Genomic DNA, 17,145 nt, shown 5'->3' on the forward strand with positions numbered 1-17,145 from the left:
TTTTGAACGCCTCCCTTTCTCTCTTTGCCACCCTCTCTAATTCAACGAGAACCCCTCGTTTCGCGCCACCACACCCCCGTGACACCCTCGTCAAATTGGAATAAAAGCGCGTTCACGGGCCTGTCTGACGATCGGACCGTTCGACAGTAATAAATTCCATGAAATTTAATGAAATCATGCCCTTTTATCGCAGGCCAATCTGATTAGGTAATTTGTGATAGCTCTATAAAGTGAACGCGGAGAAAAGTGATTTTTTTTTGAAATAAAGTACTTGAGATCTCGAGGCAAAAGAAGAATTAAAAAAAAAAAGGATATATGAAAGGATGAAAATAGACAACTGGAAATTAAAATACCTTTTAAAATAATTAATTTTCGACCCAAGTACCTTTTGACCCAAATATTTCGCTATATGGAATATATAATAAAACGCACCTCTAAAAATATATATTTAACGAATGAGTTTCATTTAGAAGAAGGGAAAGTGACCTTAAAATTCAATCGCCTTCGTATAAAAAAGCATTTCCTGTTCGACGAAGGATTACTATAGAAGGAATTTAATTATACCGTCAATATCATACACATTTTCATATATTTTTTTTACCCTCGTTCAAACGTCGACGATCAATTTTTCCAATATTTCATTAAGAAGAAAACGTTCGCGAACGAGCGATTCGTCAACCCAGCGAGAAATTAATTCATCTTTTTATTTTTTTTTTTTCTCTATTCCCGAGGAGCAGTTTTCGCAAAGGGAAATAATTCGCCATCGTTCGACAACGCAGGAAGCTGACTCTTGTTTGTCCAAGTGAACGCATATTTTTCACGATACGTTAAAAAAGTAACGAACTGTGAAACAACCATGCCAGCCGACCCATTGTGTTACACAGGCCGCCTTAATACGGCTGCGAGCACGCGAAACATTCGAACAAGTCTGTATTGTTTCCACCGGATAACCGGCGGAATGTTCGAGCTTCGGTTCGTTGCTGTACTGAGGAAAGCTTTTGTAGGAAAAGCGTTTTTCCTGATGACCGATGAAACACAGGGTATTTCGATACGAGAAAATCGACTGACCATTTTCGTCGAACGAATGAACGAATGCGATGGAATAACGATAATGTCAACACAGATAACGATCATTTTTTTCTGGGAACATCTATCATATGAATTTATATGATAAAAAGACGGAAAATGCGTTGAATCAACGGTTTCACTGTTTTCTGACGCATTATTCATTCGCGATTTACGACCACCCAGTGGCTACTAATTTAATAATATTGCGTAGAAATATTTCAAAACGGATCCAACACGATGTACTCCAGTACAAAAATACTGTCCGGTTCTCGTTAAACAATATATCATTGGGCTGAAATTTCTGGCATTGTTTTCGAGACCAACCGGGACCGTCGTGCTGGGAGCTTATAAATATTTCATCGTCCCTCCGCATCGGGCGGATCTGGCTGACCCCATGAAATATCAACTACAAATTTATTTTTTTTCCTGCAAATTTCAAGCAAATACGAGGTTACCTGCCAAGTATTTTATTAACCATCATACGTTTTCTAACGCGTTAACTATAATAAAATTGTCAAACTGGATACCTTTGCCATTAAGAGTTGTTTTTTGAAAATTATTTCCGTGGGAAAACGAATACCGCAAAAACACAGTTCACAATTACCGAAAAATCAGTAGCAGCGCACCCTTTTTTTGCGAACGGTGTTGAAGAAGAAGTGGAAAGAGGTCGGAAGTGCAATGAAAAAAGGGAAACGAGACACTCGACAGGTTTGCAACGTCGAGGCGAGACAAGTAGCAGGTGGCTAATACCGGAAGTGGCGTGGAACAGGGTCGAACACGAAGGAGACGATTACGTGTGTACACAGCCTTACTCGTGGACCAGATAACGCACGTTTTGTGCCGACAATACCGCCATACGAGCGGCTCTTTTAATTAAGTGGAGTCAGCTCGACTGGCTGGTTAAAATTTATTCAACGGGAATCATATTGGTTCAGGGTGAAGCTGAGTCGATGCTAGGAAATAGGGAGAGACTTTTAAGAGACCTCTTCTGGCTGTCTAATAAATGCGACCCACCGGAAACGCTTTTGTTTAATGATCCGGAGGGAAGATTAGCTGCACTTTCGTAAATCTCCGTGCTTTTTAATTATAACTCCAAACGAATTGTATTCATTTTAAAATGAAATACCAATTATTTCAATACATTATTGTGTACGCAGTTAGTTCTTTCTTAATTAGAAAAATTATCAATTTCTATCGGAAATAATTATTGAATTTCATTTAAGTGTCCGATAGAAATTGATAATTTTTCTAATTAAGAAAGAACTAACTGCGTACACAATAATGTGACCACGGATCCATTCGTCAAAAGTATTTAACAGGGAAAAGGTTAAATTCCTTCTGCCACTGTTTCCGTTCTGTTTCGTCCCCTTTACGTGAGCACAATTTTTCCAAGCCGTTCGTTGTGCAGCGTGTTTCAACATTGTTCGTCACACTAACGGCGGTAATTAATTTTTCCCCGGGACAAAGTGGATCCGTCTTCAGGCACGCGCTCTCATTACCAGCGGTCCGCGTACAGAGAGGATACATCCTCTCTTTAGCCAAGGGAATAGCGAACCACGGTCGACAACAAATATAAAAGTTTAATAATTCCCGCTATTACACGTAGCTCGACAGGAATTCACGAACACCGTGGACATTCCACTTGGAAATGAAGTGTTAGATATGCGCAACCGTTCCTTTGAAGCGTGTTGCTGCATTTTCTCTTCGAATACATTTCTACCATGTAATCAGCTGCTGATTTAAGTAATGTTAATGGAACTTTTCCAACGATCTTGCAAACACGTGTAACTTTACTATTTAAAAGGGAATTATTATACTCTGTTGAATAATTAAAAATATTACGAGTATGCAGAAGCTTTTATCGTTTATTCTAATAGCAAGGACTTTTATTTGAAAGGTAATAAAAATATTTCAACTATGAATTAAAATTATTTCAAGTGGATAAAATATATTTATCCCTGTTTATTAAGTGGCCCTTTTGATCATCCGCTTCGATCATCGAGGGTTTCTTTTAAAAAAAGTATTTGACTTTTTAGTTTTACAGCTGGTACTCAACGCGAAACAGGACTAAGACGTTTACCATGATTGCTCAAAAGCTTTTTCGTCTCGAGCGCGTTGAAAACGACGAGTAAATAACCACGCTACCATTCCGTTTATTAGGATCGAAACGAGCCGACACTCGAGTCTCTAGCTGAAGAAAAATCACGACCACTAGAACAGGATCATCGATGATCATTTAGAAAATTGACGGTGTCGAGTTGAAACGGTCGTAACGAGGCATTTTGTGCTTCATTCTTACGAACATGGATCTAATTGGTCGATTTAGTATCGTATTACCGATCGCTTTTTCTCTAGTGAAAATAATAAAACAAGTAAGAAAACAAGAAGAAAATTAATTCAATCTGAGAAGATTAATTTTAAAAAATTGAAATAATCGAAGGATGTATTTTTAAAATAAATTTGTAACCAACAGAATGACCTAAATCGCTCTTGATTTTACATATTTCATAAAAGTAACTTTGGTCAACATTTTAATTTAGGTCAAACACCCGATCGCGGCCCGGAAGGGATGGAATTGGAATTTTTCCGAACGATAGATGCCGTGTAACAGAATTTACGAAAAAATTCAAGCGATCCGGTTACTCTCGTTCCTGTTATTTATATTTCGCGTGTTTATATTGTAATCCAGGTGAATTGGAGCGAAGCGTTCGTGTTTTAAATCGATTACATGGGACGAGTTACGATGAAATGATTTTCGTTACTCGATTTCCAATATTTGATAAAATAGCAGATGTAACGAGCAGCCGGAAAATTGTAACAGAAATTTATCCGGGATCGAATGAAATTCGTTGAATCGAACTAGAAACACTTACCTTTAAATCACCGTGTTGATCGTAGAACGTGGATGGTGCGAGGGCAGCCTTCAGCCTTCGATTTCGGTAGAAAATGAACATGATTGCCGCCAATAGCATTACGATCACCGTTGTTAGGATCCCGATTACCAGACCGACGAATTGCTTTGATTCGGGCTCCTTGCTCTTATCTGGAACTGATCGATAGATACCTGATTAGTTTCCTTCAAATTATTTCAATACATTAACCCACAAGTGGTCATTAAAATAAATCTTCGATACTCTGTATTAAAATCAATTGAAAAATGATTAAAATCTATATAATAATCCTATATTTCTATATGAAGGTACGTGTAAAATATTATTCAAATTACGTGATTAAAATTCTATAAGGAAAGCATTTGTCCGAACATCAAACGACCTCGATGATACCACCATATCAATTGGCATAAATGATCCTCCAAAGATCGTACATTTCATTAACTATCACATGTTGCTCTGATAGATGAGATCAGGCTCTTCGGTAACGAGCTAAGCCAATCGATAGAAGTAACAAAGAGCAAAGGGTCCTTTCCATGCTTCGATTTCTATGCGCTTGCAAACGCCCGCAAACGTTTCTATACCGAGAGACACGAACGCTATACGCATCTCTATTTGCATACCGGTCAACTAATACACTCAAAGTACACGACCGATCAAGCTGGATATTATAGTGAAGGCAGCCTCGCATAATGCACGATGACCCGATAATGATGATTGCGTTCATCATGCACGTCGTAATTGGATCAGCTGATCTATCGACACTTTATCGAACGATCGCTTGCTTTCATTTCAACATCAGACATCGACTATGTTCATCACTGTATCTTTGTCGAAAGATAAGAAACGATACTGTTTAAAATAAAACAGGGCTACGATATTATTTTTAAGATATTAGAATATTAGAGATAGATCGCCAATTATTAATAATAACACTTTTCTGATCATCTATCATTTCTTCCTCTTAAATTATTTCATTCCTCAAGCAAAAGTAAACGTTTTTCGCTGAAACAATAGTCGGTCTCATCGCGATTTCTCGCCTCTTGAAAGATATTTTCGCGCAACTTCCAACAGCTTCGCGGCTCACTTGAGCTTGCTATGAAACTTCAACGGTAAGAGAAGGAAAAACGAACACGTTCCGCTTCGCAACGTACCTTGCTCGCTCCTTTACAGAGTCGAAGATCGTTACACAAGGAACAGCAGAATATTGGTTTCATCGCGAGAAAGGCTGAATTGTAACGAACGTTGGATGCGCGTTGTATTCGAGCGAACGAATAGAGAAGGCCTTTAGTTTTTATTTCGACGCGCTTTTCCACCTGTTTCGCGAAAATCAAGTAGGAAAATCCTCGGAGCTTTTATTTCTATATTTTTTTATCCACTGCACGAGAAGATATTACGAACCGTAGTTTATAAAATTCATTGATAACCTTTAAAAGAACCTATTTCATTTTCACAGAATTGGAGCAACAAAAGCCTCGAAGCGAAGTATTATTAAAATTGACTGGAATAAAAGGTGCACGTAATCAAGTTCTTTTGAAAATCACCTACCGATTAATGAACGTTATTAATGATTTACCGCAAACGTGAACAGCAGCAACAATAAAAGAAACGAGGAAGGAAAAGGTGGTTGGAGATCGGTATTCAATTTTCTTGTAGTTTCGAAGAGCTTTGAAAAAAACAAGAAAACTGAATGGAGCGAATAGAGAGGAATCGAAGTGATACGGAAAATTACGCCGGGAAATGGTCGATGCAACAATAGTGAAAAGCGGTCAGACTTACGGGCATTATCGTTGTTTTCCTCCTTATTAAAAGTGGCCTTCACTTCATCCCTCTGTAGCGGACCCTCGTTATTCTGATAGGGACTGCCGGTAGCTGATACAATGGCACTCTTGTTCCTCGCCTCTTCATCCTCGGTGTTGTTCCATTCCGAGATCACTGCGCATCAGGGACGAAGACTAATGAAATTCTCGTCCATCAAAAGAATTGAACGAGAAGAAAGTCTGTCTATTTCAAACGAGACGAACGTAGAAATGCGTGATCAGTCTTTTTAATTTGCTAACGGGTTTTGTTGACTCAAAGAATTAAAACTTCTTTACGCAAAGTGTACGAACTTCTTATCAGAAACAACTTTCTATCGATTAACCTTCATTAAATCTGCCTCTTAACAGGCAGCCCTTAAAAGCTTTCAGGTTGCGTTCGTTCAAGGCAACAAAGAAGAGGAGAGATCGATGCCCCGACGAAGCGAGGAATCAAATAGAAATCTGAAAAGCAATTCGCTTCACGTCCATAGGAATCACGTGGAATTCTGGCCACTTCGGCGGGGGCCAAGCAATCGAAGTTATCTCTCACGGAACGAGAGAACACCAACGCCGCACTCTCAGAGAATGATTAACGATCCTTTCGACGTTCGTGTTAGCTTCGCAGGAAAAACTTTTCGAGGGCGCGTATTTCACCTGACAGCTAGGTAAGTTTCGCTACTGAATCGCCACCACGTGCTTTGGTTCGCGCCAATGTGTTAAGGATATCCGGTGTCTTTCTTCGAACCAATTGTCTTTGAATATTTTATAATAAAAGTATATCATTTTTTAACAATTGACAAAGTCAACATTTAACAATAATTAATTTAATGATTTAAAATAAATTTATGTATTAAATTATTTAATACATAATCCTTTTATCAGGCGTATTGTTTATATATTTAAGTGTTAATGCATTAAAAATTTTGAATTTTAAGGAGCTAAAAAGATTAGTAACCGTTCGATCAAAAATCTCTTTCTTTCTATTCTAACGGTTTAAAAAAATGCTAATGACAGAATCATGAAAATTGAATAGAACGATCGCTGGCCGACACGAAGCTCGTTATTTCCAAGATTACCCGTTCACAATTGACGGGAACGAGAATTCTATCGCACTCTCCGCGTCTGAGAATTCATTGTCCCTTCAAAACGAATGCGTTCTGACGTATCATCACCGGTGCACAGCCCGTCCGATTATTCCTCATCTTCTCCGATAATTCTATCGTTGGCGAACTGCGAAACGGCGAGCGTGTCAGCTAAAATTGGAAATCGAGTTCACGAGAACACATAAGAGAGAGGACTCGGTGGTTCATCCTTTCCTTGATCCAAAGTTCGAGATCGTTGGCTTCGAGATATACCTCGCACCAGCCCGAAGATATTCCGGAGAAGCTATTTCGTTATCGATATCACGGTATCACGGTTCCTGAGATCCCTTTTGTTTCCCCGCAACCTTCGTATATTTCTCCCAGGCCCGTTTTTCTTCCTTTTTACGCGAGACGCGGCGGTAGCCTTTCAGAGGGAGCCGAAAGACAGCTTTTTGTTGGAAGAAAAATGTCTTGCGATACTTTTTTTCGAATAATATATGTTTCAAATAAATTATGGGGAAAGAGATCGAACATTGCGAGACATCAACTTATTTTCTTATAATACAAAGGCAATAAAATAAAATTTTCATTTATCCAAGTAGTACGAGTCAATAATTAAAGCGACAGTAGTGAAATTGCTAATAATAAAGTAACACCTAAATTATATTGAAAATCCCAAATATCTCTCACCTGATTCGAAGATTACCTCGCTGAGCATGATCCAACGTGCGGCAAAATACAACTGGAGCTTCAGAAAGCGGCCAGCACGTGAATGAAGCTTTATGGTAACGTCACGCGCCTGTTCCAGCACCAGATCTGGTATGTAGGAGAAATGAACAGGTTCGCCATTGAATTGGTTTGCACCGGCTCCGAGATAGACTTTCGCGTAAGAAAAGACCTGGAAAGAAATCGTGTATGTGTGTTAGTAGGTGCTCGTGTACGATTAGGATGAAGCGATTACAGGACGTGTAAACGGAAAGGAAATCATTGAACTTGATGGAAACGCTTCATCTGTTCCGTCTACATTTTTCTTTTTCCCTTTTCTACTTTTCCGCTCGAGTATCGGTGGCTCGCGTGTGTACGCGAAATTGGGTAATAAGTATCGGCCACTCGGGGTAATTCTACCCTAGGTGAATTTAATTCCTCGTCTGTCTATTACATCCGTTTCTCCTACCTAACGAAACGTGTTGAATTTTTTGTAGGATTTTTAACAGACTGATCGTCTCTAATTTTATGTAATCGAATCATTAAGAAAATAATCAAAATTATATACTTAAAATTTCTGATTTTAAATCTATCCAGGAAATAAGTTAATTAAGATAACAGCTGTTCATATTAAAGAACTTTCAGAAAATAATCTCGTTTTTTCTTCCTGTTATCAGTCTGCCCCGTACTTGAATGAATAATAACGAATTCACGGATTTCACAGTCAGTTTATATAGATTAAGCAAACATCAATCTCCGTGTTCAGCGAATATAATGGGAATATTAATTCGAATAATCTCCAAGGAAGCGTATTTGAATATCATTTTACGCGATCCGTGCTAGCTACTGGATTTCCAGATTACGTAAGAAAATATCCAAGAAAGAATCGAGGAAATATTTCTACGATATCTTAGACTTTAAGTCTCAACTGGATCTGTATCCCTGGGTGGTGTTATACACTTTTAAAGTACATACTTTATAAATACGACTTTCAAGAAATTTCATTCGTGAAATGAGAAAAAATAGATTCTGTTTACCTGCACATCCTTTGTGAAGAAATTGTTCATATGCAAGTGAATGGCAGTGAAATTTCTTGAGTAATCAAACTCGAACGTGATTTCCACAGGACGTCCTAGCATGCTGGGTGTGTCGTTTCTCCAGCCGACCCATTCGTAACCTAAAATAAACAAAAAGAAAAATAAATATTACTGTTTCAAAAATTTTCAAGAGTTTTGTAAAAATCACGAAGCGATTGCAAATTTTTAACGCTTATTGTACCTACATAATTCAAATATCCACTACTTTCCAATTATAATTCCTATAACAAAAGGCAGCAAAAAATTCTAGAAAATTAATCTTTCCACGGATACACGTACATTTACCGTTGTAATAAATTTAGCTAACAATATTCCTTTTAAAAGCCACTATCCGTATCGGGTTACGTTTCCATTACTGAAAAGACTAAAAAATCAGAGAGAAATTTTTGAATTCATTTGAAAAAACTACTACGTCGTTCGACAGCTGGCATTGCATTCGATAAAAATCGAATCCGCAGCTAATTCGAGTTTAACAACATTCGCGATCTGTCCCGTACGATCGAACAGTTCAATGTTTCCCTATCCGTACTCTCGTCCCTCTTCGCTCTCTTTTTTTCCCCGTGTATGCTTTAACAATATGAACGAAACAACGAAACGAGAATATTTCCATTCGCAGGCTAGCCTGTCTGAAAAATGACACGTCGCATCGTTGGATCCGATTACCCGATCGACACCACGCGCCGACAAACGAGACAATAAAATCTGTAACATAAATAATCCACGAATCGCGGACGTGACGGGAAATTTGTTTGCGACCAGCCTGAACGGTCGTTCCTATCAAATGAACAAATTGTTTCAACGCGGAACGCATTTGTTGCAAATTGCTGGATGTACTGTTGAAAGGCTCGCTCCCAACTACCCGGCCAACCTATTTTCACTCGAACGACAGCAGCTGCTGCTTTTTGAATGTTGCCTTAATTAATTGTCAGGCTGAATGGAAAATAGCAGGCGTTCCGCGCAATCTGTGACTGCATTGAATCTGTGGTCTTTTCTGCGAACGAAAGAAAAGATGAGCTCGTCACCGTTCTTATATTCCCTGTAGGAATCTTTCGCGCCTGCGGTTACTTTTCTTCAGCTTCGATGATCACTTTTTTTATAATGCAAATATAGAACATTTCGTGACAGATGCGAGGTAATATTTTTCTTTCATTTCGTTATTTGAGAAATTGAATTGAATTTATTAATAACACTCAACTGGAAATTCGTTTATTTATGGTAAATTTTTCAAATTCTCGAATAATTCTACTTTATTTCTGATTTCTATTCGAATAATGCCCGATTCTAGTTGTGACTTATGAACGAGAATGTACATTGCATTTCTCATTCAACGATCAATCATCGTGGCTCGCTGAAAGCCAGATCTCCGTTTCAGAATTCAACGCGATGTAACGAGGCATCGAACTGAAAACAGCCTCTAAATTATACAGCCGTTGGTCCTGCATTGCTGATTTCCAAGGGATTATCCTCCTAGTCGGATCCTGGACGTTATCGATCGTCGTCGTGAGCATCGTTGAAAGATTAGTTACGCTTCGAATTAACTTTCGGTAACCCACTTACGATGTGTTCACCCTCTCTCGCGCATTTATTTTCCGGGATATATGTGTACATCCGGTTTCCCTTTCGAATGTGTCGGTGGATAACACGCCACAAGAGCAACGAAACGCTGTTCCACGAAATGGAAGAGTTTCGGGGCCACAACAGCAGTTATTGCACGAATCGTGCCATTAGATTTCGCGATGCGAGGGTTCGTGTACGAGTATGCACACGGTGGCTCGCGCACACACGCGGTGTTCCGGTGGGAATACGGGGATTGAAAATGGACTGCAATAGCCCTAAAGCCAACGTTGCGCCTGTTACGCGTTTTTCCGAACCTTGCTCTCGCTTACTTTTCGCGGTTCCCTTCGAATTTTCGCCTTTAATCGGACGCTGCCTGCGGTTTTCCGCCCGAACTTTCGCTCGCGGCCTCGAATTCGAAAATTCTGCCAGCGCTACCCATTTCTGGAATAAACTCGAAAGAAGTTTTCAACCACCGCTCGAAAAAAGAGGCTGAATATTCAATTCTATTCCTAGCAGTTGTTTGAATATTTAAACAATCAATTCCGCGACGAATAAAAATTTCAGCGACACTTATTTTACAAGTTTCGTTGCAATATTTCATCGTTAGAATACTTTTTTAACTCACTGTAAAAGTTCCGCTGAGTAATTCTTCAGGAAAACAAATCTGCAAAGTACATCAATTAAGTTGACACAGTTTCCTTAACCTTTGCACAGTGATTTAACTGCACAAGGAAGACGAATCGCGGTACCCCAGTGATCCTCCTATTTACATTTCAATTTTTCCCACCCGCCCCTAATGTCTTCTGGTAAGAACGCAAGGAACTTGATACACCGTGCACCACCGCCTCTCAGAGATCTGTTCTTCACGCTATAAATCCAGCAGCACACTTTTATCTTTCCTTCTCGACGAACTCTCTAGGGAAGGGGTGAAACAAGCCAGGGTTTGAGCGAAAGAAAAACGAGGGTGTCGAGGGTGGCTCTGTTTCGACGTGGTCGTACCAGTTCCAACAGACGACACTCAACACCTTAAAGGTTATTAAAAGCTCGACGCGCTTCGATTCGATATCTGTTCACGATCAAACCTTTTCCTAGCATTTCCTTCGGATCGCCTCTTTTCCAACAATGTTCGCGAACCATACATAGTGGCATTATATCGCTTGATCTATCCGCTTTCATATAAACCCCAGCCTTAATATCGTCCCTCGAGTAAATAGTTTCCAGTTTCCTGTCGTCGCCGACTTCGTTCCCTATCTACCATCAATTTCGAACATTCAGAGGGGTCGTAAGATAACCGCCCTTCCATCTAGATAGATGAGTGCCTCCGACTATGCCGCGCCATCACGAATTTCTTACTTAAAGAAATTTCAAATTATATGAACATATGGTAATTATAAAGTGATAACGGGTTAAATTTAGCGTTCAGCAGGGCAAGCTGAGGCGTACAATAATTGAAGTATATATACTATTGGAAGTCCGATGAAACTTCCGGAACGCCCATGTAATTCCTGACCACGCGAAGTATGAATAAACGTGATACAATAATTACCAGGTAGATTCTTGATCATCTCTAACTTCATAACGAGGAGTCGATAACGTATCAAGGAGGCAGCCTCGTAATTACTTTTACAAACAATCCGGCGAGAAAACTTATTAACAAGAGAGCTAGCGAAGTATTTCGTCGAGATGGAAACTTTGCAAATACCGCGAACTTTGTGGCGATATTGGAATCAGCAACGTCCTTATACCTTGGCTCATCTGCCAGCAATTTGCACGTTATTACCTGATGACCCACTTGTTCATAGAATCATAGCGACTCAATGCCGTTTCTCGAAGACGTTCTAATTACTCTGCGTTGCTTTACTTGGCCGGTGTTCTTGCGTAGAATGGAATCCATTAATGGTAGAGTACACACCAATTCTGATGTAACGATGAATTAGACGAGATCGTATCGGTACAACGTTAATTTATGAGGAAAGATGATTCGATTCGAGGGGCTTCGGCATGATTGTAAAGAGACTCAAGGAAGAAATAGATAGAAGGACTTCATGCAGTCTCGATGGGTTTAAAAGTTTAAGAAGCTGAATGTACATAGTTGCAGGTTGTCCCGGGGCGTAAATAGAAAGACACAAATGTATCCTGGGAGCCGGTAAACAGCAGTGTGGCTTGCAGTCTAGCCTGCGGTTCAATATAAATGTAAATTGGAACAGATTCGAGAACGCCGGGGAACACGATTCGCCTACGGGAGTCCGAGCATCTAGCTAGCTTTCTAGAATTCTCTTATCACTGACCTACACACCTCGAATCGACGCGAACGACATTTTATTTTTTCGCTACACGCCAATCAGAACTAGTTCTTGATCAGTCGTTAAAAATCTTCCAATCGTTCATTCCTTCAAATAACTCTCGATCTTCCTATAAACCCTTGTGCTCTATCGGAGTTAAATTGATTCTAAATGGAAATTCAATATTCAACAATTATTTGGCTCTGTTTTTGTGATTTTAATTATTTAAGAGACTTCACCGATCCGCAGTAAGTAATTTTTATTTCAATCGAAGGAATGGTAATAGAGTTTCAAGTTTCTCGATATTCCGTTTCCAATAATACGTATGCAATTCGATAGGCGTCTGGCAAATTAAATTCCGCCAATGAAACGAAACCACGAATCTACAATTGAGATTTAATAACATTCTCCGAGTCTCTTCAATAAGAATTCCCACTTGCCGAGGGAAAGAAGGCAAACGATACCAATCGAACGGGTTACCTTTCAGTATCCTACCTTCGTTAATTCAAACCAGTTTTCTACTTTCTTACAGATTAGCTCAACCCATCAAATCGAATTCTCAAGAAACGGAAATTCTTCGATAGAAGAGGAAAAAAGGGCGGAACGAAATAATCAGCGAACAGTTAGTGAATGTCCAAAGATTTCTTTTTAGTTAAACTGAAATAAATATCATAACCAGTTCCAAGCCCTGATTAATATACTTTGCTACTTGTTTTAATGAAATCTAGGCTTAACTTTGACACGTCTCTATCACGCTTATCTAGACGCGATCGAGCAGCAACGCTAATCTCGTTTTGGCACCATGCAACAGCTCACCTTTCCCGTTACCGCTCACGTCCAATCTGAAGTTGTCAGGACCCTTTTGCCCGTCGACAAGTTGACCGAGTCCTCCGGAGAGGTAACCTCCTTCTTCCTTACCGTCGTACGTCCTGTCGGAAAGGTCAACCTCCGAGCCCCTTTTAATTCCTTGGGGCATCGAGTACGACACCAGGCCCTCTGTAACACACAGAAACGAAAAGAGTTGCAGTTTTGCGATCGTACAAATGTTCACGTTTCCTCTTCAACTATGCATCATCGTGCCAGCACGCGGAGGCTAGATGGACGTTTCATTCTCTGCTATACGTGATAAGATTGCGCCGGTTAAATCGTGTATTTTTCAAACCGAGCTGCACCGTTTTAATCTTTCATCATAGCGTGCTATTATCTGGATTATTCGGTGCTTGGCTGCGAATGTTTTATTCAAATGCTTTCCTCCGCGATGCACGAGGTATTAGTAATAATTAGATTAGTCACTGGCAAGCGTAAAACGAGGACTTAAAATTTTTATAGGAAAATGTTTTTGAAAATAAATGAATATTTTTAGAAGTTTGCAGATAATTTTGATATTTCAAATCCGTTCTATTTTAACCATTTGATCCTTTTTATATATATATACTTTCTGTATGTTATATCTGTAAACCATAATAGGGGTTGAAGAAGATCTGGCAACTGGAAGGTCGTCGTCCTTTGCTCGAGAATGAAATTCTCCCGGAAACGTGGGGTAATTTAATTCTTCTGCATCTTCATCTACGTCAAAATGATATTCGATGAAAGTCTGCCGTTTCCTGTGTACCGACACACGGAAAAATGATTTATGTCGAGACAGGAAGTATCGCCACGAGGAAATTGACAGACGTCGATGAGAACGGACGCGATACAAGCATCGACGCTTTTCCTCGTGATCGTGAAAAATACTCCTCCTTAATGCTTCGTCGAACAACGAATATCGAATTTATTCTCCGAATATTGCGGACGAGATTAAATGCTCGATACCATTAAATTCGTAGTTTGCACGAACGTCGAGGCAAAAACGGCGTACCCCTTCCGTTTCCGGTCGCGTTCCAGAACGAAACCGATTCACCATCCCCTATTGCCTTTCTCTCCCGATAACGCTTCGAAACGATAAATTTTAAACGGCGCAAAAACACCGTATTTATATTTATCATGGTGTATATTCCCTCGCCACGCTGGGTTAGGCTAAAATGGATAAAAAACAAAACTTGGCAAGAAATATGTATGCAACCCAACTACCGTCGCATGCATCGTGCAGTTGCAGTCATTTCAACTGCAATCGCTATGCGGAATACGAAAAATAAATAATCTGATTAAAAAATAATCAGACTATTCTTTCTATAAATTAAATTAGTAAAAATTAATAAGAAACAAGTGAACCTATACTATTTCTAAATTTTATTAACTTTAGCATGACGAATGAAGGGTTATTTCAACCCAGTTAAAAAATAAGAAGTAATGGCACTAATAGAAAATGAAAGAAAAATTTGCAAGAAAGAAGAAAGCTTTTGGTGTCGTTCAATGACAACGTGGATCGGATACGATACGAGAAAATGGGCTATTCGATAATGAAAAACAAACATCGTCGGTGTAAATATTTCTTACGAGGGGTGTAACGATCATGGAACAGTATCGATGCACCCTGTTCACCGGTGTATCCATACTTATGGTACCAACAACAAGGATACTCGAAGCCTCGGCGAACCCTTTCGAGGTGAGATTAAGGTAAACACACCTGTACATCGTATTCCGATCGTGCTCGTAAATCTACGCTGGCGCGGACTTTAAACCGATGAGGTTGGTGGGATGTTTAATCAAATAGCAAATTAACTGATTAACTCGATTCTTAGTAAAATACATGGAATTGTTTCATCGTTCGAAGTAAAAAATATATCTGTTTTATGCCTTCACTGCATAGAATACCACAAAGATATTTTTATACCATTTAAGTTTTCCTTTTAACCAACCCTTTATTTCGTTGAAACATTCAAGATACGACAAACTGAAGATATTCTTGTCTCGATTGAGAATATTCAAAATGCAGGCTGTAATACAGAGAGAAATATGATCTCGATCGCACGTTTCCTCCGGCGTAAGAAGCTCTCCGATCCGATAAAATGGAAAACAGTGACAGCGTGATAAGAATGCTTGAAACCGTTGGAACTGCGACTTCGTTCTTTTCAATACTTAGCACGACGGATGCATTGTCGCGAAATAAGAAGTGAGAGCATCGTGAGATACGGAAAGCGGAAAGTATGACTATAAATTTCACTCACCGGTCCATAGGCATCCATAAAGCTCCACCCTTATGCACACCATACGCATATGGGAAGTGTAAGGGATGAAACGGATCTTCGTAGCCACGATGGCCGGATCAAAAACTTGTTCCTTCTCCGAGTATGGATTATTATTACCCGCCAAAAGCTGCAACAAAATCAAATCATTGGTCTGGTTAGCGAATATAACGAACATAGATATTCGGTAAAAATATTTATTCAGTAATGGATTAAGATATTTTTATCCTTGACAGATGGTATCACACCTTCGTCACTTTGATGTGTAACTTTTTAGATTGTCATCTTCTAAAATAGATCAATTTAATTAACAGATATGGTACATTTAGGTATTCATATCTCTTCGTGACTATTTTTCATTATGTTATTTGTTATTTTAAGATATCATGTTGAAATGGCATTAATCGTCAATATTTCATTCGGTTTATATCTTCATATAGAAATCGGACAGAAGATCAATTTTTAAAATCAAACCGATACGAATTTATAACAGTATTTTTCGTATGAAATTCTGGGATAGTATCAGTTTAAAATGTCCATTTTCTGTCAATCAATCATAATTACGTTACCGGCATAGCTAAAAAATCTATGCATTACTATTATATCGTTATAAACGTATCCTGCTCGTGTCAGTTCATTTTCTCTGAAATAAATCGTCAAATCACAGCAGCTGCCAATTTTCAATCGTTATGAAATAAAATGATAGCTCGAATGATCTTAACGGGACAGAAAACATACTGTTACAAAAATATAAATAAAATTTTAGACTGTTCTTCATTTTCATTTTTTTAACTTTTGATTATCCTTCTTATAAAAGATTCTTATTAAATGTAAATGAAAAATGAAAAAATTTTGAATCCGGGATAAAAATTAGATATTTTATCCAAAAACAAAACAAGTGCATAGAGGTTTAAAGTCGATGGTTAACTGGCGATAGTTGTTTCGAGGCAACCCCGAATCCCGCCAGCGAGTACCATTTTCCAGATCCGATTAGCAAAGAACAGCTCTTCTAAATGTAAATACCCGACGTTAAATCTGTATAGAAAGCGGCGAGCGCCGTTCGTTTGTCCATCGATCGATTCCCCGGGGGAACAGGTTGCCACGTCGTTGCTTCTCGAAGGATAACCAGTCGGTTTCGACTGAAATATGAACGTCGAGCTCGAGAATCGGACCACGAACGACGAATCTGTCGGTAAAACGAACCGGAAATCTCCTATACACTGTGTCGAATAAGCTCTGTCGAATTTCTTAAATACTAATTCAATATACATGATATATTTCCACAAGAAATGTGACGAAGTACTAATTATATCTAATGTGTCCTATTTCTTTAATAATTTTTTTACATTATAAAAATTTCAAAAAACCGCTCTGGAATGTATAATAATTTTTGGAACACTTCTACGTTTAATTCACCAATATTTTCATGACTCACTCGACTCAAACGTTTTCACGTCAAGTTTTGGTTACCTTCACGTTTTGCATTCGGATTAGAATTTCTAACCGGGTATATCTGTTATTCGATCTGAAAAATACGAA

The 17,145-nt window shown here is 39.0% G+C and overlaps 1 protein-coding gene across 2 annotated transcripts in view; it reads right to left on the reverse strand.

Moving 5' to 3' along the window:
* Positions 1-17,145, reverse strand: part of LOC114874990 (discoidin domain-containing receptor 2-like) — a 153,497-nt gene that overhangs the window by 20,529 nt on the left and 115,823 nt on the right. For both annotated transcript variants that reach the window (XR_003789172.2, XM_029184813.2), the window contains exons 6-11: positions 15,589-15,736; positions 13,298-13,477; positions 8,583-8,722; positions 7,531-7,738; positions 5,739-5,894; positions 3,942-4,117 (exon numbers count right to left, since the gene is read on the reverse strand). Coding sequence is in view for 1 of the 2 variants with exons in the window: in XM_029184813.2 (XP_029040646.1) it covers positions 3,942-4,117; positions 5,739-5,894; positions 7,531-7,738; positions 8,583-8,722; positions 13,298-13,477; positions 15,589-15,736 (1,008 nt within the window). In the remaining variant the exon portion in view is untranslated. The remainder of the gene's footprint in view (positions 1-3,941; positions 4,118-5,738; positions 5,895-7,530; positions 7,739-8,582; positions 8,723-13,297; positions 13,478-15,588; positions 15,737-17,145) is intronic.

Source organism: Osmia bicornis, chromosome 5 (assembly GCF_907164935.1).
Source record: "Osmia bicornis bicornis chromosome 5, iOsmBic2.1, whole genome shotgun sequence".
Lineage (NCBI taxonomy): Eukaryota > Metazoa > Arthropoda > Insecta > Hymenoptera > Megachilidae > Osmia > Osmia bicornis.